Source organism: Rhincodon typus, chromosome 10 (assembly GCF_021869965.1).
Source record: "Rhincodon typus isolate 14 chromosome 10, sRhiTyp1.1, whole genome shotgun sequence".
Classification (NCBI taxonomy): domain Eukaryota; kingdom Metazoa; phylum Chordata; class Chondrichthyes; order Orectolobiformes; family Rhincodontidae; genus Rhincodon; species Rhincodon typus.
This window is the reverse complement of record NC_063341.1, coordinates 7,584,449-7,609,940: the sequence shown is the minus strand read 5'-3', so window position 1 is coordinate 7,609,940 and position 25,492 is coordinate 7,584,449. Positions and strand designations below refer to the sequence as shown.

The 25,492-nt window shown below is 44.2% G+C and overlaps 1 protein-coding gene across 1 annotated transcript in view; it reads right to left on the bottom strand.

Annotated features, from left to right (window-relative positions):
• Positions 1-2,217: 2,217 nt before the first annotated feature.
• Positions 2,218-25,492, bottom strand: part of LOC109930284 (pappalysin-2) — a 340,597-nt gene continuing 317,322 nt past the window's right edge. The window contains exon 22 of the mRNA XM_048602074.1: positions 2,218-3,394. Within this exon, the coding sequence (XP_048458031.1) occupies positions 3,263-3,394 (132 nt within the window). The 3' untranslated portion in view covers positions 2,218-3,262. The remainder of the gene's footprint in view (positions 3,395-25,492) is intronic.

Sequence of the window (25,492 nt, the reverse complement as noted above, 5' to 3'; positions counted from 1 at the left end):
AGGTTGAAAGTGAGAGGGCAAGGATCGAAAACGGATCTGAGTAGTAACTTTTTCACGCAGAGGATGGTGCGTGTGTGGAATGAACTGCCAGATGAAGTGGTGGCGGCTGGTACAATTACAACATTTAAAAGGCATCTGGATGGGTATATGAATAGGAAGGGTTTGGAATGATATGGGTCAAATGATGGTGAATGGAACTAGGTCAGATTGGGATGTGTGGTTGGTGTGGATGAGTTGCAGTGAACGATCTGTTTACGTGCTGTATGAATCTATGGCTATGAGGAAGGGGTAGGATGGCAGGTTTTGGAGAGGAAGGGGAGGCAAGTTTGGAATGGGGGGGGGGTAAATCAGGATCTGCTGAGATGGATCCATTTAGGAGAAAGTTGACCTTGGGGATCGGTGAGGGTTGGAGTTGTGTCCAGATCAGGACTGGAGTGGCAAGCAGTTTGGGTCCAGGGTAAATGCAGTCTCTAGCCACTCAGGAAACAGCGATTAGTGTATTTGCTGAAAAGTAGAGTTCGTATTTTCACTTGCCTTCGTATATGAGGATGATACACTGTCACAACTGAGCAATATTTTCCAAATCCCTTAAATCCAAGATCCAGTTTCCATTCATCGAGCTTCTTAGGGTTGGTGAACTGCAAGGTTGATGAGAGGGAACAGGAAGATTAGAGTGAGTGAAATGTCCTATGGTGTTGAGTATTTAGGGAATAAGAATGATGATGCAGAGAAAAGGAGTCAAATTTAATACAATAATGTAAATGTAGTGACTACTTGTGCTTCTTTTCCAAGGAAAATGTTTAGTGGATCCAGGGGAAAGGGAGTAAATGGATAGTTCCATCTGAGACAAGAGAGGCCGAATGGCCTTTGTTCTGTGATTTATTATTCTGTGCTGTTTGATCAAATTCCTTTGATAACTATTGTACTGTCTTATACAAATGTTTGGTTACTGAGTTCTGCCATCCAGCTGCATGGCCACAACAATTGTCGATGCCCAGCTCTCGAATTAGAGACCAGCTTTACCAGCTGCCTCATTCGGATTGTCAGATGGAAGATAAAGTTCCTTCTATTCTGTCTACAATACAATGGTGTGATAGCTCTACTTTTACACTAGCTCTTGTTATGGCTGTACAGAATGTAATTAGGGCAAAAGAAGCCAATCAAAGATTAAAAAAAAAACAAAGGAGAGCAAGATCCACATTTAAAAAGCCCTTGGGATGTCCCAAAGTGCTTCGCAGCCAATGATTAATTTTAGTAAGTGTTGTGATTTGCAGCAAGCTCTCACAAATAGCAGCATGTGAATGAATGGAACAATCTGTTTTTGAGAGTTTCTTTAGGGATAAATGTGTGTCAGGACACCTAGGTAACTGTCCTGCTTGTCTTTAAGATTGTTTCCTTGGATCCTTCGTCTCTGCCTGAGAGTGCAGATGGAGGTTGTGATTTGACATCTCATCTTAAAGATGACATTTTAGACAGTACTATACTGCAGTTTTAACCTTCAATTTTTGTGTTCAGATCATGGAGTGGGAATTGAATTAGTGACATGCTGACTCGAAAGCCTGAATACTACCAACTGAGCCATATTTGCAGCCTTCACATACTTGTATTGTAAGCTGATTTGGAATCAGACACTAGGTGAAAGACATAATGTTAACCCATTGTGCCAGCCAATTGAAGTTCTTGTTTTTCATCTGATTATCTCTTAGCCATACTCCTCTAGTCCTTCAAATGTTTCCTTATTACATTCTGTTGAGAATAATGAAAAGAGGCAATTTGAACCAAACAGTACAAATGTTAATGGCAATGGGTAAAGAGAGACCTGGAGATGTGTGTCCACCATCTTTGAAGGAGCCAGGAAAGGTTGAGAAGTTTATTAGAGAAACAAGCAATCCTTGGCTTTACTAACAGGGTAATTGAATTTAAAAAAAGCAAGGAAGCTATGCTCAATCCTTACAAAGCACTGATCAAGCTTCAGGAAGTCTGCTATAGAATTTAATTTAGGAAGAATGTCAAGGCTTTAGAGAGGGTGAAGAAAAGATTCACTGAAAGGATATCAGGGATGAGTGACTTCAGCCAGTGAAGCTGGAATCATTCTCCTTAGCTGAGAGTTTAGAAGGTGTTCAAAGTCATGTATGGCTAGGATAGAGTTAACAAAGAACAATTTTAAGTAGTTGGGATTAATGTGATCTAGTATGTGTGACCTGAAAAGGTGGTGGCAACAGATTCAATAATTCTCAAAAGAGATTTGAATATATATTGAACGAGGGACAATACACATGACTGTGGAGAAAGTGCAGTAGAGTGGGACTCGTTTGGTATCTGTTTCAGTGAATCAGTGCAGGATAACAGGTTGGTCTTTTGTGGTTGTATCAGGCTACTTCTTCCACCTTTACCCACTCCCAATGAAAAGATTGACTTGACTGACTTTAACACATTTTGCTTTTATAATGTTAAAGCTGGAAGTGTAAGAAAATGAGTATAAAATGGTCACATGAACTGAACCTCTTTAAACAATGCCTTGCTACTGAATTGGAAAATGTTCATACAGAACAAAGGCCACGGTGTTGAATCCCTATATTGGGATATATTCAAAGTCTGAATGTGACTGCATCATCTCCTTTGTCAGAATATTAGTCATAACCAAACAACCCTCTGAATTTTTCTTTTAAAATAGATGAGAACAAACACTGGGCTGCACTGATGGGAGTCGGAGATGCTTAGACATGGCAGGACAGGTAGAATTTCAATTACCTCAATCACACAGAGAGAGAATGATGACAATATGGATGAATGGGAAAACTTTTCACAGCTTCTGACATTGTCAGGCAGGCTCGCTGAAGACTCAGGGAAAGGATGACTGAGTTATTGGGAAATCAGGAGAGACTTTGAGTCAATAGTAATGGATGAAAGTATAGATTCCCACAGTTCTGAGGTCCTGGGATGGAATTGGTTGCAGTGGCTGAGGGAGAAGCGATAACAAAAGAATGACTAGTAGCATAAATGTGTGTGTTACTGGAGCAGCATGTTGTCTACAGTGTACTACACAGTTTGATCCCTTCACTGCCTATCCTCAAGTGAAACTGCTGTATCAATGTCATTCGTGCCTATTGTTAAGACCCCATACTGTATCCCTGATCCTGATCTTCATGGATAACAAACAAAAATCATTGCCTCTCGTTCCTCTGTTCCGCTTGAATATAACAAAATAATGTGTGTTTTGTGGCATTACTGCTGGTCCAAGGCCAGAATGCTGCTGGCTGGATTACATGGTGTCTGTCTCTCTTCCGTGTTTGTGAAATCTGAGCTCCCGTTCTTTCTGAAGGTTCTCCTCAGCTTTGGGGTCCCGGCAGGTACATTCATCTTGTTCGTCACAGTTAGCAGCAAAAGGGATGACCTGTGGGGGGGAGAAAGAGCATGAACTCCACACAGTCAGGTTTAAAGACAGAAAAATGTCAAGCAGGTCACCTTTTGCAGTGCAGCAAAAACCTGACAGATCCATAAGCGAGAAAGATGTTGAATCAGAGAAAAAAAAAGGGATAGAAACAAAAATGGAAATTTTTACTTCTTTCTTAACAGTCTTGAACAAGAGTTGACTAACTGAAGGAATGAGACTGTACACTTTTATCTTCATTTTCTGAACCAGATAGTTTGATTGGCAGTCACTAACAATCGATCACAATGCTCATACAATTATTAAGCATTAAAGAAATAGCCACCCTCATGTGAACGTTCGCCCCTGACTTCCAGCCAAGAAATGAGTTCTTTTTCCAGACAACTCCATTCATTATATAGAAATGCCAACTCAGTACCACTGCCGGTGTCAAGGCACCATTTCCCAGTAGCTCGGCCCTCCCTTCTCTTTCCCTTCCACCGACACTGGAGCAGCTCAAACTGCAGGCCCAGCTCATTAGATCCTCTCATGGGCTATGGCGGAGGTGGAGGTACATCTCTTTAATAAAAACAGAGGGCTAACAAGATGTAAAGCTGGATGAACACATTAGGCCAGGCAGCATCAGAGGAGCAGGAAATCTGACGTTTCAGGTCTAGACCCTTCTTCAGAAATAGGGGAGGGAAAGGGGACTAGCTTCAAGATCTTCCCACCCCTGACCTCATCCCAATACCCAGCTCATCCCCGTCTCCTTGACCTGTCCATCTTCTCTCCACCTATCTGCTCCTTTATCCACCTTACATCATCTCCTCCCACTCTCTCTATTTATTTCAGAGTCCCCTTCCCCTCCCCCATTTCTGAAGAAGGATCCAGACCCGAAATGTCAGTTTTCCTGCTCTTCTGATGCTGCCTGCCCTGCTGTGTTCATCCAGCTCTACACCTTGTTATCTCAGACTCCAGCATCGGCAGTTCCTACTATCTCTGAAAACAAAGGGCTGGTGTGGGTAACACTTGACCTCATTACTTTACTTTATAGATTCTTTGAATCCCTACGGTAGGGAAAGAGACCATTCGGCCCATTGAGTCTGCACTGACTCTCCGAAGATCATCCTACCTCCCCCTACCCTGCACATCTTTGGACTGTGGGAGGAAACCCACACAGGCATTTCACCAAGGCTGGAATTGAACCTCGGTTCCTGGCGCTGTGAGGAAGCAGTGCTAACCCCACTGCCAGATAGATGTGTGTTAACTGAGCTCCTGGAAAACAATTGCACACGTTAACCGTTTAGATAAACAGTACCCATTTTATACCTTAAAATTTTTAGTATGTACACTTTAAATGGAAAGTGGGTTCTCTTGGGGCTGGCTTAGATTTGACACTATGGTGGAATGTTTAGTAATATTGTGAAATAGGCTCCACACCATGGTACATGTGCTGGTGTAGGGATGGAATTAGCTGGCAAAAACTTAAAGGTGAAAATAGTGCAAATCAACAAGCAACTTGTAGCATGTCAGATGAATTTAAAATTGATACTGGTTGAGTTGTGATGCTCCACCCGTAACTTTACAAAAACAACATTTATTACTTTACCGCCTGGGAAGTTGCAATTTTGCAGTGTTAAACTGGTCACAAATTTAATTCAAGTGATTAGCAACTTTAGTACCCATTTATCAGCATCATGATTTTTAGTGGCTGCCAATTGAACTATCTGGTTCAGAAAGTAATCAAAATGGAGTTTCATTTCTTCAGTGAGTGAATTGTTGTTCAAGACCGTAAAAAATGTCAAGCTTAAAATTTTTACTTTTCTTTCCCTTTCTGTCCCTTATTTTCTCTGATTTTAAGATCCATTTTTGTCTCTTTCTGTATGTGATTTCAGATGCATTCACCCTCCTCGCTCAGGCTTCTGTTTAGCTCTCAGTATTTTAATTTCACAGGTTAGCTCTTGCCTTCAGCCTGCACTCTCAGCAATTTATACAGTGACATACGTTTGACCTTTACGGTACAATAAAACATCAAGCTAATTAGGAAAGTCACCTTAAATCCACCATGTGGGAGGCGAAAGATTTAAAAGGGATCTGAACAGCAACTTTTTCACACAGAGGATAGTGCATATATGGAAGTGGGTACAATTACAACATATGAAAAGGTAAGGTTTAGAGGGATGTAGGCCAATCGCAAGCAAATGGAACTAGTTCAGTTTAGCATGAATGAGTTGAGCCGAAGGGCCTGTTTATGTGCTGTATGAATCTGTAAGTTCCGGCCTGTAGCTTCCAACTGGAAGATCGTGGTCATCATTTCTGATCAAGGTGAACTTCCCCCTACACAGAGATCATCTGACCTGGTTAGAAATATGGAAGCTCATCCGTAGTGAAAAGCCAAGGACACAGTCTTATTCCTGGACCTTTTGGGGATCACCATTACATTTACAACACTGTAGGCTACTGCCAACATTTGAGAAATGCATCAGATCTTTGCATTGGGCAATCACTCTGTGGTTATTTGCCTCTTGGTGAGCTAACAACAGACTTGTAAACTGGAATGCAGCAATCCGTTAAGTACTGGAGCACAGCCCCAGTTTCAGAATAAAGTTCTATATTACTGTCCTATATCAGCAGGTATACTTGGGTTAGGCAACAAGATAAGGAAAAACCAAGTTTGTGGAGAGCCACAAAATGTGAGTAAGTTCTTATTCATAACAGCAAGATGCTCAGATGAATCATGGAACTCAGTTCAATTTCAAAACCTGTCTGGTGATGGCTATGGAAAATATCACTTTGGAATGTGACATCCAAACCTTTTGAAAGTTCAGATATTTTTAATCTGCAAGGGATTTACGTTAGGCTGATGGAGTAAAGCCAGTTTTTGAAGCTTTTCTTGTCCAACCGTGATGAGCCAAAACCCCTTCCAAATAAATGCCTGCAAAACCCAAAGTAATCAGGCCCAGCCCGAGAGATGGTGCCCTGTTGTAACTTTGCAGTTCACCTGAGGAATATCACGTGTTTCCTGCACTGCCTTTCCCTCCATGTTGCTGCGTATACAATCATCGTGAGGCTGCTATGGAGTGCATTAAGTAAATCTAACCTTAAGATATCCAGAAGGCAAAAGGTAACATTTATACCACATCCCCTTCGCTTATCTTCTCCAGTTCACGAAATCATTGTGAAAATGAAGGTCAGTCAGGCCATGTTTGTAGCAAGTGTAAACTTCCTAGATTTCAACTTTCATTATTTCCTTTAGGATTCGGAGCTTGTTGGATTTTCCTACATTCCCTTTGTTAATGCTTGAGACAACAGTGCTAAATATTCCATTCACTAGACTGCATTTATATCCTCTTGCTGTATTCTCACCGATGGTATGTGTCCTCTATTACTTTCTCTCCTACCCATTCATTATTGACTTCCCAATGAAACATTCTAAGAGATCTCTACATATAAGAAAGGCTGCTACAGTATAGTGGATCAGCGGTCCAGCATGCTATTGAATCGTTTTCTCTTTCTTTCGTCAGGATGATGCAAAACAAAACATCAAATTTCAAAGGGATCAACAGTTAAAATTATCTGGTAAAGGCTGCTGATTGGTTGGCAAGTTGACTCTGACTGGACAAGGAGGAGTCATGGAAAATGCACCAGGCAAATCATGTCTTGCTGAATTTTGTTTAACTCAAAACAAAATGGTGCAATGCCTTGGACCCATGATCTTTTTCCTGCAGAGTATATGTAGTTTCCAGCATGCATATGTGAACCATATTACGAGCCTGACTGACAATCTGAAATTGGTTGTTAAGCATTAACACATGCGGGTTTGCTTAACAAGTGCTGTCCAATTGTGACATCATGCCCAATGCGAGACATTAGGCTTTAAGGTTTGTAAGCCTATAGGCCTGGTTCAGTTCTGCCTATTGCAAACAATGGAAGTGGTATGCTGCTTGATACATGATTGGCAACTGCATGGTGAAGAAAAGTCACTCCAGGAGGGTTGACCAATTAGAATCATAAAATCACTGCCGTGCAGCTCCTTCAAACTTAGTATATGGTTGTCTAGGCAGCATCAGAGGGGCAGGAAAGCTGACATTTCGGGTTGGGACCTTCTTCAGAAATGAGGGAGGGGAGCTCTGAAATAAATAGAGAGAGGAGGGTGGGGCTGGGGAAGGTAGGTCGGATGGGCGGATAAGTGGGAGAAAAGACGAGCAGGTTGTGTCAGGTCAAGGCGGTGGGGATGAGAGGGAGGGTTGGGGAGATTTTGGAACTAGTAAAGTCCACATTGAGACCATTGGGTTGTAGGCTCTCAAGGCGGAATATGAGATGCTGCTCCTCCAGTTTCCTGCAGCAGACCACGTTAGTGGATGTGCAGGTGAACATCTGTCTGATGTGGAAGGTATTTTTGGTTCCTCAGATGGAGGTGAGGGGAGGGAAGTATATCCTTGGTTGTGGGGTCAAATTGCATGTGTTGGAAGTTCAAGGATATATTTTCCTCCCCACCCCTATCTGCCTTCCATAGGGACCGCTCTCTCCGCGACTTCCTCTTCTGCTCCACACTCCCCACTAACCCCTGGCACTTTTCCCTGCAATGGCAGGAAGTGCTACACCTGCCCCTATACCTCCCCACCCGCCTCACCTCCATCCAATCCAATGGTCTCCATGTGGACTTTACTAGTTTCAAAATCTCCTCATCCCCGCCGCCTTGACCTGACACAACCTGTCCCCACCACTGAGTTCTGAGGAAGGGCTACTGAACCCAAAACATTAACTCTGTTTTTCCCTTCACAGATGCTGCCAGACTTGCTGAGCTTCTCCAGCAACTTTGTTTTTGAATCCCCATCACTGCCTACCTGCACTCACCCTATTACTATCCCACCTACCTTCCCCAGCCCTACCCCTCCTCTCTCTATTTATTTCAGAGCTCCCTTCCCCCTCCCCCATTTCTGAAGAAGGATCCCAACCGGAAACCTCAGCTTTCCTGCTGCTTTCCTCCAGCTCCACACTGTGTTATCTCTGACTCCAGCATCGGCAGTTCTTACTATCTCTGATATGTTTGTCTAAGCTGTCTCCATACATTCTGAAACCTCTGACCTTATGCTTCCGGGACCAACTCAGATGCGCTTAGAATAGCCCTTTTCACCTGATCATTCTGCTGCGACAGGAATGCAAAAAATTCTTGTGATTTACCAATTAACTTAATTTGCATGGGCAGGGTCCAATCTGCTTTTGGCCACTTCACTTTGTTTGAGAAAATAGCAACACAAATGAAAAATGTTTCCACAGCCTTCTCTTCAAATTTTGGCAATGCCTGCACATTCTTAAACATCTCCCGACAGAACCACAGACTATGGCTAGAACTTCCTGTTCCAAGTTTTCGGAAACCTCTGGTTTAGCTTACCGAAGCAGCATCATTTTTAAATTCCTGTCCTCTCTCTTTTTCTTCCCTTTGGATTTCCATTTCCAATCTTCTCATTTTCATTTGCCTGAACTGCAACCCTAGGTTCACTGAAGCAACCGAAGCTCTATCTGTACCACCTGGCCTCTCAATTTAACAGTTGGGTTCAATGGAAATAATTAAATCTATAATTTCTCTCTGTCTTTGGCAGCTTTATTTCCAGTCTGCTGGCTAACTCTGCCAATTTAGCTTCAGTAGTACTCTGCACCTATACAAGGCAGAGTATCTGAGCATATCAGAAGTCTAACAGTTTCTGATGCCACGTGAAGTCTGAGTAAAAATCTAACGTCAAGTAAGTACCAACATCTAGGACTCACACTCTTAATTGATGTTATAACAAGGAGACAGACAGCGAAACTAAATTGGTGGTCAGCACTGCTGCCTCACAGTCACCCAAGGCTGGAATCGAACCCAGGTCACTGGTGCCATGTGGGCATGATGTGGAGATGTCGGTGTTAGACTGAGGTGGACTTCACCTGACAAAGCAGCAGCGCTCTGAAAGCTTGTGATTTCTGACTTTGACTGTGTGAGGTTTGCTCCGGTTTCCTCCCACAGTCCAAAACTGTGCGGGTTTGGGGGGGGGTTATGGGGATAGGGTGGAATGCTGATCGAATAATTCGTTGAAGCTTTTGAATATGTTCTGTCATGAGCTTGGGGGCTCCATCGGTTTTGCACAATGATTTAGCAAGGTTCTTAGTCTGGTGGTGTACCTGAAGACCCAAGTTGTAAAATATACACTGCAGCAAAATTCTTGCACCAAAGTAGGTGAATTGTATTCTACGTGAAAAAATAGCTGGCTTCAGCCACTCTGAATAAGGATCAAATAGATTTAGTTCATAACACTGTTGCCTCTAACTCAAACATAGTTAGCCCCAGTTCCAAGACTTAAGCACAAAACCTAAGTTCGATGCAGACTCGATGGACTGAATGGCTTTGGGTTCTTGCAAGGCTCCTCTAAATCATTAGCGCCAATATTTTGCCTCTTCTGTGGAGCAAGAAGACAACTATCCAGTCTAGAAATTGCTGGAGAAACTGAGCAGGTCTGGCAGCATCTGTGGAGCGAAAGTGAGCCTTCTTCGGAACTGGACCCAAAACTCTCCCAACAGATGCTGCCAGACCTGCTCAGTTTCTCCAGCAATTTTTTTTTTGTTTATAGGCAGCCTCCTGGAGGCTAAAACGCAGATTGCTAATTTGGCCAAACAGCAGGGGATACTGGTACATTGGCCAAGTAAAACTCTGAAGTCACAAAACTCACACATCAGACACAGGTCCCAGATGCTAATGACAACATAATGTAAAAAGCAACAGTTATCCTGGACAGATATACACCCAACAACTTATCTACCAAATAAAGGAGGACCCAGGCAGAAAGGCACCAGGTCCTGCTACACAAAGAAATTAACAGTAGCATGTCAGCCAAATGATTGACAATGCTTCAGACTATTAGGCAAGTCTCCCTGATTGGCCAGAACTATAGAAGGTTCCAGAAAACCATCCAAAAAGATGTAAAAACAGGGTTCACTTGCAGAACGATCTCCTGCTCCTTCTGAGGAGACTGGCATGGCAAACGGCAGAGAGGTGCTGACCGTCTGGAGAGAGAGAGGGGAAGAGAGAAAGCAGCTGCACTACAAGACACTTGGGAAGCATTGTAAACTTAAGGGGCCAAATAGGATTAGAGGAATATTGTTTTGTAATAAAAGCTATTGTACCTCGATTCCTAATAAAGTTGGGACTGGCATGTGTTCGTAGTGATTTGACTGTTCTGGTATTTTGGGACACCTGGGCAAATTCATTCATAACATTCTGGTTGGAGTTGTCTAACTTGTTTTGAGGAGGAACTAGACGACATGTTTAACTATCAAGTCTATTTTGATCCCAATAATCAGATGACTAAAGCATTAATACATTTCAATTTATGACAACCATCAGAAAAATTGGCATTTAATGTTAGAGACGTGTATAGTACATTGCACTATCTCATGCATTCAGGGCAGACTTTTTTTTTTAAATTAGAGCTAATAGTCCCACAAATGTACCCTAACATCTTTTCCTCCTGTTCCCCAGTCTTTTGTCACTGTATAGAACATGCACAACTTGCTTTTTACTCAATGATACCCAAAAACTACCTTTTCAAGCTGTTGTGTTCACTCCCTTGATTCAATCAAGCCTGCTGGATGCCTATTTTGAGGCACACTCCACAACTGATTAGAGTGGGTAATGGTCAAGAGATTTTAAAAATCAAGTCTGCTCCACCATTCAATCATGGCTGATATGTTTCTCAACCCCATTCTCCTGCCTTCTCCTTGGAACCCTTAAACCCCTTACCGATCAAGAATTTATCTATCTCTGTCTCGAGTATGCTCAATGACTTGGCCTCCACAGCCCTCTGCAGCTATATGTTCCACACGGTCACCACCCTCTGGCTGAAGACATTCCTCCTTATCTCAGTTCCAAACGGTCATCCCTTCAATCAGAGACTGTGCCCTTGGGTCCTAGTCTCTCCTACTAGTGGAAACATTTCCATGTCCACGCTATCCAGGCATCTCAGTATCCTCTAAGTTTCAATCAGATAACCCTTCCTCCTTCCGAAATCCATCAAATACAAACCCAGAGCCCTCAACTGCTCCTCACATGACAAAGCTTTCATCCCCAGGATCATTCTTGTGAACGTCCTCTGGACCTCCTCTAACATCTGTGCACCCTTACTTAGATGAAGGGACAAAAACTGCTAACAAAATTCCAAATACAGTCTGACTAGAGCCTTACATATCCTAAGCAGTACATCTCTGCTGTTCTTATCCAAGAGGTTACTGTTCCTGTCATCAGCTTTATTGTTCTTGCAAGAAATGTGACATTACTGTATTCTTTCAAATGAGGGCAGGACCTGTTTGTGATTCGATAGAAGATCAGCTCATCCAGAATGTATAGTGATGGGCCAAGAGGACTCGTTTACCACTCTTTCCTCCTCAATTGGAATTTTCCAATTACCCCTCTCTCTCAAAAGCTTGTGTTGCTCCAACAATGTTGGGCAGTGTTTTGGAGTTTGTCTACAATTGTAATGCATAAGTCATCCTAACTGTGTGGGCTAGGTTGGATGGACCAGAGTTCCTTTTCCGGTCCATAATCTTCTCAAGTTCATACTCAGAATTCCCTCTTGATATGTCCATCTACATACAGAACTGCAGTCGACCCAAACCCATCTGTCTGTCTGGAGCTGGCTAAAAAGCATGATCAACACATGAATGTCTTTAGCTACTTTAATGTAGAGAAAGAAAAATTTCAAAACACTTCACAGGGGGCAGTCAAACAACAAGGTGCCAAGTCAATTAGGAGAGATGAACAGAAACTGCTCCACGGTGAATTTTAGAGGGATTCTAAAGGCACACTATGAAGAGAGAAGGGAACAGTGTGTACTAGAGACTTGACAATTTAAAGGTGATTAAATCTCCTTTTTCACTCATTTCTTCCCATCCATTTATACACGGATAGGAATTTTGATAGCAGCTGGTGACAAAGCCAATGCAGGCTGTCAAGGACTGGGGTGATAAATAAGTTGAAGTAAGATTCAAGGTTTTTTGGATAATCTAAAATATCTGGAAGGTTGGCCAGGAAAGTATTGTGAAAGTTGATAAAGATATGCCTCAGGTTTAGAAACAGCTAACTGCAGGTGGGCAACAATAGCGGCAGACAGTCCGAAGGTGTATAATTCCATGTTCAGACTGAGACCAGACTTACAAGGTATAAGGTTCACAGTAACAGTGTGAGGTTAGTAGTGGAGACTGTGAGGGTTAACCAAGACTAAAATGAGTATCTGTAGAAGTTGACCCCTATAGTTGCAGATAGGAAAAAGGACAGAGTCAGGGGAGATACGAGAGGGAGATGTGGAAGTGATGTCAGTATTGTGTGAAATGCCATCTGTGAACAGTAAAATGCCAGCAAGATAAGTCACACTTTGCAGGATCATGGAGCGTTGGAGAGGTAATGTTGAGGAAGTGTCTTTGAACATGAATAGAGTTCATAGAGAAGAGATCCAGGGAAGACGGAGCGGGGAGTTGGGGGTGGGGGTAACAGTCAAGTGGAGGAGGCTAAAAGGAGCAGAGATGAAGAACCATTTGTTCAAACCTGAGGCCAGTGCAGCTGCACACGCCCAAAGGCCCAGTCATGCCAATGTACAGCTAGGGTGCCTCACCCAGCTGATGTGATATCCTTGCATGTTTGCAATAATGCCCACAAGGAGGGGGCACTTCCCTTCAACTGAAACTGAAAGAACACAAGTGTCTGATCAGCAATGAACATGCCTCTGGCCCAAAGACCAGAGTTACCGCTGGAGCATGCAGTATCACAAGAGAGCGCAATATGATAGCATGAGGCAGGACTGTTGGCCAGGATAGCTGTGAAATATTTGCAAAGATCTTCCCATATGTATCTTGCAAAACCAAAACAGCACGCAAGCCACAGTTGTGTCCAAGTACTTCCACAATGTGGAGACTTTTCTGAAGAAACAGCATAAAATTTACAAGAAAGCTAGTGCCTCCAGATTATAAACCATATCCCTCCTGGAATATTTTGAACAGTTTAACTATCTTATCAAGTCATGTGAGTGGTTTCCTTTTTCAGGATATTCAGTCTCTACGGTGTAACTTGAGCCTTAGAGAAATAAATTTTGTAGCGTGACTATGGAACACTTACACACAAGTTTAGCCCTGAAGAAATGCTTTACTGTAGGGAGATGCCTCCAATCCGTACCAATTTACTGTCAGAGACAGTTTGACAACTTAAAAGCAAGTATTTTATTTCCTTTATCGAGGAATGTACAAGACTGCACAAGACTATTGCAGTCGATCCAGCCAGTGTCTAGCAAATAAATCTCAGACTATCACTCTTCCTTGTCTCGTAAAATTTCCTCCAGTTACCGGACTGCTATCTCATTAGACAGAGAAAGATAACTCGTGGTTTAACTTCACCTGAGGAAGGAGCAGCACTCTGAAAGCTGGTGATTTCAAATAAACCCGTTGAACTATAACCTGGTGTTGTGTCATTTCTGACTTTGTCCACCCTAGTCCAACACCGGCACTCCACATTGTGACAAAAATTGATGGGAAGGCCAATGGCGAGGATGACACAAAGTCTGCAGGGGAAATAGAGAGAGGTTAAGCAAGTGAATAAAAACCTTGGCCATTGGAGTATAATGTGGGGAAATGTGAGGCTAAGCACTTTGGAAGAATAGAGGAGCTGAATATTATTTAAATGAAGAAAGACTGTAGAAAGCTCCAAAGGGATTTGGGAGTCTTCATCCACAAATCATATAAAGCTACCATCCAAGTTCAGTGGATAATAGGGAAAGCAAATGGAATGTTATTTCAGAGGAAATGAGGTATAGATTTAGGGAGGTTATGCTAAAACTTTACAAGGCACTAGTCAAACCACAGTTGGAATATATTTGGGCCCATGTGTAAGGAAAGATATATCGGCATCGGAGGCAGCCCTGAAAAGGTTCGCTTGGCTGATCCTGGGTATGGGGGCATTGTCCTGTTAGTGTTTCAGTAGTTTGGGCCTATACTCCTTGGAATTTAGAAGGCAGAGTAGTGATCTTATTGAAACATACAAGATTCTTAGGGGACTTGACAGTGTAGATGCAGAATGGTTGCTTCCTTTGTGGGAGTGTTCAAGACTGAAGGAAATAATCTTAGAATAAGGGGTCAATCATTTATGAAAGAGATGAAGAGGAATTTCTTCTCTCAGAGGGTGGTCAATGCTGTTCAGGCTGGGTCATCAAGTATATTGGAAACTGAGATAGATTTCTAATCATAAGGGAATCAAGGGTTATTTGGAAAAGGCAGAAATGTGAAGTTGAGGATTTTTGTCCTGTGCAAGATTGAGATCTGGTGGAGTTTCAATATTGTTTAAGTGTGAGACCCAATGGTTCAGAAGTGCTGGGGCTTCTAAACTCCATATTTTTTTTAAAAAATAATGACTTACTAAGCGGCTCCTGCCTCACTGCTCTTCATCCAAGCCATCGGGTTCTGGAAAGGGAAGTGGGGAGTGTTGAGCTATTAAAATAATTCACGTGGATTCTAAAGAGGCCATATCTTGGAGAGTGGCTATAAGATGGAAACTAGGGAGTGTGGACAGTGTTTAATTTGACCAAGAAGATCAGGAAGTATAAGATCCCAGAAGCAGGACTGCCTGCGAGAGTCAGAGAGTCATACAGCATAAAAACAGATCCTTTGGTCCAACCAGTCAATGCCGACCATGTTCCCAAACTAAAGTAGTCCCACCTGCCTGTGCCTGCCCTAAATCCCTCCAAACCTTTCTTATTTATGTACTTTATTTCATGTTTTTGATTATTTTAGCAGTTGATTTCATTTACCAATGCAAAATATTTCAACTTAGAGCACATAACATTCTAATATGTCTTTTTTGCGATGAAGGTCCAATAGAACGAACTACAGTTTTAATGTTCGTTCCTACAGGAACCAAGATTTCATTCAAGATGTTTCACTTGAAGCCATGATTTTCAGGAATGTAACCACAGCTTTAAATGAGGACCACCCACTTGCCAAACTAAAGCTGAACTCTTGTGTGGTTGATACTCTCACAGTTGCGTTGACAATTAAACCTGCTGGGGAAACCTTTTCACGTGGAGGCTGGTTGGTATGTGGAATGAATAGCCACAGGAAGTGGTGGATGCAGGTACATTTTAATATTTAAAAGACATTTGGACAGCTCTGTGAGTAGGAAAGGTTTAGAGGGATATGGGCCAAACACAGGCAAATAGGATTAATTTCGTTTAGGACACCTGGTCGGCATGGACTAGTTGGACCAAAGGGACTGCTTCCATGCTGTATGACTCTATGCTAATGCCCTCCAATACTGGCCCTGCTAAAGTTTCCAGGCTCAGTTCGGGGAGACACCATCTGCAGTGGGGTAATGAGTACATATCTCTTTCTTTAACTTTTGTCCTCAAGGCAATGCAAGCCTTGTCTGTGGAACTTCTCTTATTTTTGACCCACTTTCACTCGAGTGACCTGCACTACATGCCCTCCAAAATCAAAGTTGCATTCCTCGGAAGCAGTTCCCAAAATTCAATGCAGTGCCCCAAATGATGCTCAACCTGAAATTTATGCAACTGTAACCGTCCCTTAGAATATCAATCCCTTCGAGCTAAAGGATGACGTTCCATTAATCTTTTAAATTATTTTCATGGTCACTTTTAGAAAATGTTCCTGATTTCTGCACATGGATCCTCCAGAGATCCTACTCTCTCACCACACCACCTTTGATCTAAAGTGGATGGCCTCATGTTTTTGGCTATTGGTTCCATCTCTTTGTGAATTTTTTCTTCCATCTACAATACTTTGTGGCTGTGCTGTCAGCAGATTTGAAACAACTCGCACCTAACTCATTTAGAAATATAGGGAAAAGCAGAAGCTCATGAACAGATCGCTTGAGGATAAACTCTAATCAAATCCTTCCAGTTGCATGCATACCCATTTTCCCTCCTCTCTGTCTCCTACTTCCTAACCAATTACCAGTGCCTACAGAATGGCTACCTCAAATTTTATTTGTTGCCAAAAATTTGAGTATAATCACCTAGCATTGAGATGACCATTCAGCCCATCCTGTCTGTTTCAGTCCTGTGCACTTACTTTTCAAAGCATGATTCCACATGCTTTCAGGCAGTGCATTCCACATTATAAGAATGCATGGAGTCAAGAGAAACCTCTACCCATGTCCTCTGGTTTCTCACCTTCCTTCTCATGGAAAGTTTACTCCAATGTACACCATCAAAACACATTAATAAAACCCTGCTTCTCCCTCTCTGCTCTAAAGGGAAACAATCCTGTTTTTTTGCAGATGAAGAATACTCACACTTTTCACTCAGTAAATCTCCTCCGCACAGTTTGAGAAAGTGGTCACGGCCTTTGTCAAAACCACCCTGACGCTTCCTCATCTACCGTATCAACTATTCGCTCAAGAAATTCAACTCGCTTGGTTAGATATAACTTGCCCTTTTGTATATTTCAACAATACCATCACTCAAACTTTAGCAGCATAAACATTCCCAACTTTCAATGGTTAATGTCATTGAGCCCAACAGCCCTGTTTCAAAGCGAAGGAGGGAATTTTGGTCGACACTTGTCCTCAACCAACATCTCTAGAAATAGATTTCCTGGTCATTATCACATCATGGTTGTCGAACTTGGATTTGTGCCAACTACCTGTCAGGTTCCCTTCAACAGTGAATCACTTTAAGAGCTCTTCAATGATTTAAAGTTCCTTGCAACAGCCCAAGATCATGAAAAGAGCCAAATAAATGACATTTTCTCCCCCTTGGTCCAGGAACTCCCTACCTATGTCCGTGACACCACCCACGCCCTCCACCTCCTCCAGAACTTCCAATTCCCCGGTCCCCAACACCTCATCTTTACCATGGACGTCCAGTCCCTCTACACCTGCATTCCCCATGCAGATGGCCTTAAGGCCCTCCGCTTCTTCTTGTCCCGCAGGCCCGACCAGTCCCCCTCCACTGACACCCTCATCCGCTTAGCCGAACTCGTCCTCACACTCAACAACTTCTCTTTCAATTCCTCCCACTTCCTACAGACAAAGGGGGTAGCCATGGGTACCCGCATGGGCCCAAGCTACGCCTGCCTCTTTGTAGGTTACGTGGAACAATCCCTCTTCCGTACCTACACCGGCCCTAAACCCCACCTCTTCCTCCGTTACATTGATGACTGTATCGGTGCCGCCTCGTGCTCCCACGAGGAGCTCGAACAGTTCATACACTTCACTAACACCTTCCACCCCAACCTTAAATTTACCTGGACCATCTCTAACACCTCTCTCCCCTTCCTGGACCTCTCTGTCTCCATATCGGGCAACCACCTCGAAACCGATATTCATTTCAAGCCCACCGACTCCCACAGCTACCTAGAATACTCCTCCTCCCACCCACCTTCCTGCAAAAATGCTATCCCCTATTCCCAATTCCTTCGCCTCCGCCGCATCTGCTCCCAGGATGAGGCATTCCACTCCCGTACATCTCAGTTGTCCTCGTTTTTCAAGGACCGTAACTTCCCCTCCTCGGTGGTCGAGAACGCCCTCAACCGTGTCTCCCACATCTCCCGCACCTCATCCCTCACACCCCGTCCACGCAATAAAAACCAAAAAAGAATCCCCCTCGTCCTCACGTACCACCCCACCAACCTCCGGATCCAACGCATCATCCTCCGACACTTCCGCCATCTGCAATCCGACCCCACCACCAAAGACATCTTTCCCTCCCCACCTTTATCTGCTTTCCGGAGGGACAACTCTCTCCGTGACTCCCTTGTCCGCTCCACACTCCCCTCCAGCTCCACCACACCCGGCACTTTTCCCTGCAACCGCAGGAAGTGCTACACCTGCCCCCATACCTCCTCCCTCACCCCCATCCCAGGCCCCAAGAAGACTTTCCACATCAAGCAGATGTTCACCTGCACATCTGCCAATGTGGTATACTGCATCCGCTGTACCCGGTGTGGCTTCCTCTACATCGGGGAAACCAAGCGGAGACTCGGGGACCGCTTTGCAGAACACTTACGCTCGGTTCGCAACAAACAACTGCACCTCCCGGTCGCGAACCATTTCAACTCCCCCTCCCATTCCTCAGACGACATGTCCATCCTGGGCCTCCTGCAGTGCCACAACGATGCCACCCGAAGGTTGCAGGAACAGCAACTCATATTCCGCTTGGGAACCCTGCAGCCCAATGGTATCAATGTGGATTTCACAAGTTTCAAAATCTCCCCTCCCCCCACCGCATCCCAAAACCAGTCCAACTCGTCCCTGCCTCCCTAACCTGTTCTTCCTCCCACCTATCCCCTCCTCCCACCTCAAGCCGCACCTCCATCTCCTACCGACCAACCTCATCCCGCCCCCTTGACCTGTCCGTCCTCCCTGGACTGACCTATCCCCTTCCTAACTCCCTACCTACACTCACCTTTCCTGGCCCCATCCCCGCCTCTTCGACCTGTTTGTTTCCTCTCCACCTATCCTCTCCTCTATCCCTCTTCTATCCGCCTCCCACTCTCTCCCTATTTATTTCAAAACCCCCTTCCCCTCCCCCTTTTCTGATGAAGGGTCGAGGCCCGAAACGTCAGCCTCTCTGCTCCTATGATGCTGCTTGGCCTGCTGTGTTCATCCAGCCCTGCACCTTGTTGCCCCAAATAAATGACAGTCTGTTCTTGTTAAACTTGCCATATTTGTTGAAGTCTCATGCGGTTTTTCAGAGATCTCATCTTTTCTCTTTCCTTGGTACATCATTCTATTGAACCACGGTCAACATTGGCAAAAGGAGATGCCAATTTGTACAGCATGAGCCCCCAATCCGTAGAACAATGAGATGATGACAAGCTCATGTGCCGGTGCTAAGTGAGGGAGTCACTAGCACACCAGGAGAACTGTCTTGCTCCTTTTTAAATTCAGCAAAGGCCCTCAGTTTAACAGGTTGTCTTAAAGTCAGCACCTCTGACACTTCATCTTTGCTTGCAGCTCTCGAGTGGGACTTGAACCGCCAATCTTCCCACTCAAACACTGGTTCTACGACTGAGCCAAAGGTAACTCTTCAATCTCCCATGAACCTGAAGAATCACAGAATCCCTACAATGCGGAAAGAGGCCATTCAAGCCTTCAAGACTGCACTGACCCTCTGAAAAGCATCACACCCAGACCCCCCCTACTTTATCTACTTTATCCCTGTAACCCTGCATTTCCCACAGATAACCTACACAGGCTGCATGTCCCTGGACACTATGGGCACTTTAGCATGGTCAATCCACCCAACCTGCACATCTCTGAACTGTGGGAGGAAACCGGAGCACCCAAGAGGAAACCCACGCAGCAGACACGGGGAGAATGTGCAAACTCCACACAGACAGTCACCCGTTGGCGGAATCGAACCCAGGTCCCTGGCGCTGTGAGGCAGCAGTGCTAACCACAGAGCTACCATGCTGCTCTAAATGTTAAGATAGCATGGTGGTGATGCTGCAGACTGGTTGGGGATGATCCCATTTGGGATCACAAGGCTGCCTCAAAATGGAGAAGGCATTGCTAGGCTGCTCAGCAGGGAAGAAATGCACTCAAATCAAAATGGCACATTCACTGGGGAGTTTGAGAGGAGTGGGAGTTCTTTGGAAAGGAAACAAACGGAATTGGGACGGGCCATAATTGCCACCTTTTGGGCTCAGACCCCCACCAACGGGAACTACAGTCTGACAATACCCCAGGCTGTCCACAAGCAGGTGTCTTCTTTGAGCTGGAACCTTCCACACTCAGTTGGTGCAGAATATAGGTGATCCCACAAAACGCAACGGAATTGGGAGCTTGTTGGCCACTGAGATGGCCTGCCTATGTGCAGGGGGCAGCTGAAGCAATGCCCAGGCTGCCCCGGGAATGAGGACCAGCTCCGCCAACAGCGGAAATGCAACAGGGTGCCATCCCAATGCAGCACCTTCCTAATTTTGCACTTCTCCCACCTCCAAGCCCACTGTCACAGGGCTGGCAAAAATTGAGCCCCTGAATTTAACAGGTACCTTAGCCAGTCAAATAAATCAGGAATACAAAGCAGGATTAGTACTAGTGACTATGAAAATACTGAATTGTCATTTAAAAACACACCCGGTTCACTAATGACCTTGAGAAAATTTTCCGTCCTTCACTAGTTTGACTTACATATGATGATTTTAGAATCACAGCCATACGGTTAACTGTTATCTGGCTCTGACATGGTTCAACATGTCACTTAATTATATTAAACCCTTTCTAAAGGCACAAGAAGGAAGAAAACTAGACTGACCACCTGGTTATGAACCTTGCATCAGCTCTCCCAGAACTCTGTGCCACAATTCTGACAGAGTTCCCCACATGGTGGGGGATGACATGTAAGAAACTCGCAAGACTTGCAGGGTCATATAAGAAATTGCAGCCCTGAGTAAACACTCATTTGCTGCAGAGTAAATAACTTATGAAATTCACCAATGCAACATTGTTCTTCTCTCTTTGCAACAGCATAAACATTGCTGAAAACAGTCCCAGGAAGCATCTCGGTCACTTGGGTCAGCCTTCCATGTTGACTTTCCAACTTAGTAGAACACAGTCTGGTGTTGTGTGGTACCTATGTATGCGTTGAGAAAAACAGGGACATCTTTATCACATAACATAAAATGACATCAAGCTGAGAGGTCGACAAAGTGGAGGGGCTGGTCCAGTTATTTCTGTACCTATCTTGTGCTTGTTAAACTGAATTGAAATGGGTGATTGGCATAGTGTAAAACTATCAGACCCTAGAAATTAGCTATCAGAGAGCAATCCTCGTTAGGTAGCAGTGCCCACCCAGGCAGCTGTCTTCGCCTGATGGAATATGGACCAGAAGAGGAGGAAGATGACTGACAGAAGAGTTCTCCAACACTTAGGTTAAAGAGCAGGGTGCTACCTTCACAACTTTAATGAGATCTACATGCTCTGCTTCAACAACCTGTTTGTCCTTTAGTATCAGCGAAATGGCCTCAACTGTCACAGTTGTATACATGATTTGGATCAGTTAACTAAGGTAACATGACTAAGCTGTTTCTTCTGAACAAACGTAACTAATTATATGAAAATCCCTTACAAATGTTCCATTGCTTAGATTAGGTAACCAATGACAGCTCTTCTCCTTATCTCCAAACTAAAAGGTCTTCTCTTTACTCTAAGGCTGTGCCCTAGTCTCTCCTACCAATGGAAGCATCTTCCCAACATCCACTCTGTCCAGGCCATTCAATATTTTGTAATTTCAATTGGATCACCCCTCATCCTTCTAAACTCCAACGAGTATAGTCCCAGAGTCCTCAAATGTTCCTCATATGTTAAGCTTTCCATTCCTGGTACCATTCTTGTGAACCTCCTCTGAACCCGCTCCAGGGTCAGTACATCGTTCCTGAGATATGGGGCCCAAAACTGCACACAATATTCCAAATATGGCCTGACCAGAGCCTTATAAAGCCTCAGTAGTACATCCCTGCTTTTATATTCAAGTCCTTGCAAAATAAATGCCAACATTGCATGTGCCTTCCTGACTACTGACTCAACCTGCAAGTTTACCTTAAGAGAATCCTGGAGTAGAACTCTCAAGTCTCTTTGCACTTCAGACTTCTGAATTTTCTCCCCATTTAGAAAATAGTCCATGCTTTTGTTCTTCTTACCAAAGTGCATGACATCACACTTTCCCACATTGTACTCCATCTGCCACTTCTTTGCTCACTCTCCTAACCTGTCCAAATCCTTCTGTAGCCTCGCCACCTCCTCAATACTACCTGTCCCTCTACCTATCTTTGTATCGTCTGCAAACTTAGCCAGAATGCCCACAGTTCCTTTATCTAGATCATTAAATGTATAAAGTGAAAAGTTGTGGTCCCAACACTGACACTTGCAGAACATCACTTGTCACCAGCTGCCATCCTGAGAAAGACCCTTTTATCCCCACTCTCTGCTTTCTGCCAGACAGCCAATCTTCTATCCATGCTAGCACCTTGCCTCTAACACCATGGGCCCTTATCTTACTCAGCAGCCTCCTGTGCCACACCTTGTCAAAGGCCTTCTTGAAGTCCAGGTAGCTAACATTCATTAGCTCTCCTTGGTCTACCCTGTTCATTACTTTCTCAAAGAATTCTAGCAGATTTGTCAGGCATGACCTCCCCTTGATGAAGCCATGCTGACTTTGCCCTATTTTACTATACACTTCCAAATATTCAGAAATCTCATTCTTTACAATGGACTCCAAAATCTTATCCACGACCGAGGTTAGGCTAATCGGCCTGTAATTTTCCGTTTTCTGCCTTACTCCCTTTTTAAACAGGGGTGTCACGTTAGCGATTTTCCAGTCCTTTCGGACCCTCCCTGACTCTAGCGATTCCTGAAAGATCACTACTAACGCTTCCACTATCTCTTCAGCTATCTCCTTTAGAACCCTGGGGTGTAGTCCATCTGGTCCAGGTGATTTATCCACCTTCAGGCCAATCAGTTTTACTAACACCTTTTCCTTGGTGATGGCCACCATACTCAGCTCTGCCCCCAGACTTTCTTGAACGTTTGGGAGATTACTTATGTATTCCACCATGAAGACTGACGCGAAGTAATTATTCAGTTCCTCAGGCATTTCCCTTTTCGCCACTACTATCTCTCCACTGTCATTTTCCAGTGGTCCAATGTCCACTTTTGCCTCTCTTTTGCCCTTTATATATCTAAAGAAACTCTTACAGTCTTCACTTATATTACTGGCTAGCTTACCCTCATATTTAATCTTCTCCCTCCTTATTTCTTTTTTTGTTGCCCTTGGTGGGTCTTTGTAAGCTTCTCAGTCCTCTGGTTTCCCACCGCCCTTCGCCACATGATAGGCTTTCTCTTTTGCTTTTATACAATCCCTGACTTCCTTAGTCAGCCATGGTTGCCTCCTCCTCCCTGTACCATGCTTCTTTTCCCTAGGGATGAATTTTTGCTGCATCTCCTGAATTACTCCCAGAAACTCCTGCCACTGCTGTTCCACTGTCTTTCCTGCTAGGCTCCTCTTTGAGTCAATTCTGCCCAGCTCCTCCCTCATACCTCTGTGGTCGCTTTTATTCAGCTGTAATACCATTATCTCTGATTCTATCTTCTCCCTCTCAAGCTGCAGAGTAAATTCTATCATCTTATGATCACTGCCTCCTAAGGGTTCCTTTACCTTAAGCTCCCTTATCAAGTCTGCCTCATTGCACAACACTAAACCCAGTATTGCCTGTTCTCTTGTGGGCTCCACCATGACGTGCTCCAAAAAGCCATCTCGTAGACATTCCACAAACTCCTTTTCTTGCAATCCACTACCAACATGATTTTCCCAGTCCACCTGCATATTGAAATCCTCCATGATCACTGTGACTTCGCCTTTCTTACACACCTTTTCTATCTCCTGGTGTATCTTGCGCCCCAGCTCCTGACTACTGTTTGGAGGCCTGTACACAACTCCAACTATGGTTTTTTAACCTTTGCGGTTCCTCAACTCTAGCCACACAGATTCTACACCATCTGACCCTACTTTGTTTCTTCCTATTGATTTAACTTCATTTCTCACTAATAACGCAACTCCACCCACTCGGCCCACCTGCCTACCTTTTCGATAGGATGTATATCCTTGGATATTCAGTTCCCAATCCTGATCCCCTTGCAGCCATGCCTACCATGTCATGCCTGCCAATTTCGATCTGCGCCACAAACTCATTTACCTTATTCCTTATACTGAGTGCATTCAGATATTTCACCCTCAGTCCTGTATTAACCCTCCTTCTTCTCATTGCCATTCATTTTTCCACTGTTTAATTACTAGCCTTTTCTAAACACTGTCCTATTTGTGTCTGTGCTGGAGACTTTAATAACCTCTCCTGAGTTCTGCTTCCCTGTCATTTCTTTCATATTTTCCCACATAGTTGAATCCACCACTACAGATGTTAACCTGCTGCACTGGGGCAAGTTTCACCATTCCCTTCTCCTCCACTTTCTAGTTTAAAGTCCTGTTGACCAGCCCATTTACCCTTTTCGCTAGAACATTGGTCCCAGGTCGATTCAGGTGGAGACCGTCCCAACGGTACTGATCCCTCCTGTTCCAATACTGATGCCAGTGCCCATGAAAAGGAACCCCTCTTTCCCACACCACTCTTTTAGCCACATGTTTACTTCCTTTATTCTCATGTCCCTACGCCAATTAGCACGTGGCTCGGGCAGTAATCCGGAGATTATAACCCTTGAGGACCTGTTCTTTGACCAATATCCTTTCAAGCCGATCAGAGATATCCCTTACCCTGGCACCAGGCAGGAAACACACCATGCGAGATTCTCAATCTTGCTTACAAAGGATACTATCTATCCCCCTAATTATAGAATCCCCTACAACTACCACCTGTCTTTTTTGCTTTCCCCTCTTGAATGGCCTCCCATACCACGGTGCAGTGGTCAGTTGGCTCATCCTCCCTGCAGCCCTTTTCCTCATCCACACAGGGAGCAAGTACCTTGTATCTGTTGGACAAGGTCAAGAGCTGAGGCTCCTCTGTTGCTGACTGCAGGATCCCTCTACCTGCCTCACTTACAGTCACACCCTGCTGTCCTTGCCACTGGCTAAATCTGAAGTACTTAATCTACCAGGTGTGACTGCCTCCTGAAACACAGCGTCCAGGTACTTCTCCCCCTCCCGGATGTGCCACAGTGTCTGAAGCTCTGATTCCAGCTCATCAGCTCTGAGCCGAAGTTCCTCGAGCAACCAAGACTTGCTGCAGCTGTGGTCACTGCAGTTCACAATGGGCTCAGCCAGCTCCCATATCATACAGCTATAACACATTACCCGTCCAGCCATTTCTACTTAGCTAATTATTTTATTAATTTATATAATTTATTATAATGAGTTAATTAAATTTGTTGATACTTCTTTCCTGGGTTCTTTTTCAAATTTAGTGCAGATTTCCTACCACCTAATCAGGTCACAGCCTCCCTGTGACATCATTCCAGTTTTTTTGCAGCTAGTGCCCCAAGCTCTGGTAGCCTTATACTCACCTCTGCTCTGCTGCTCCTCCTGCCGAACAAAAGCAAAACAAAAAGAAAGAAAAAAAAACTCGCCTTATTAACCCTCC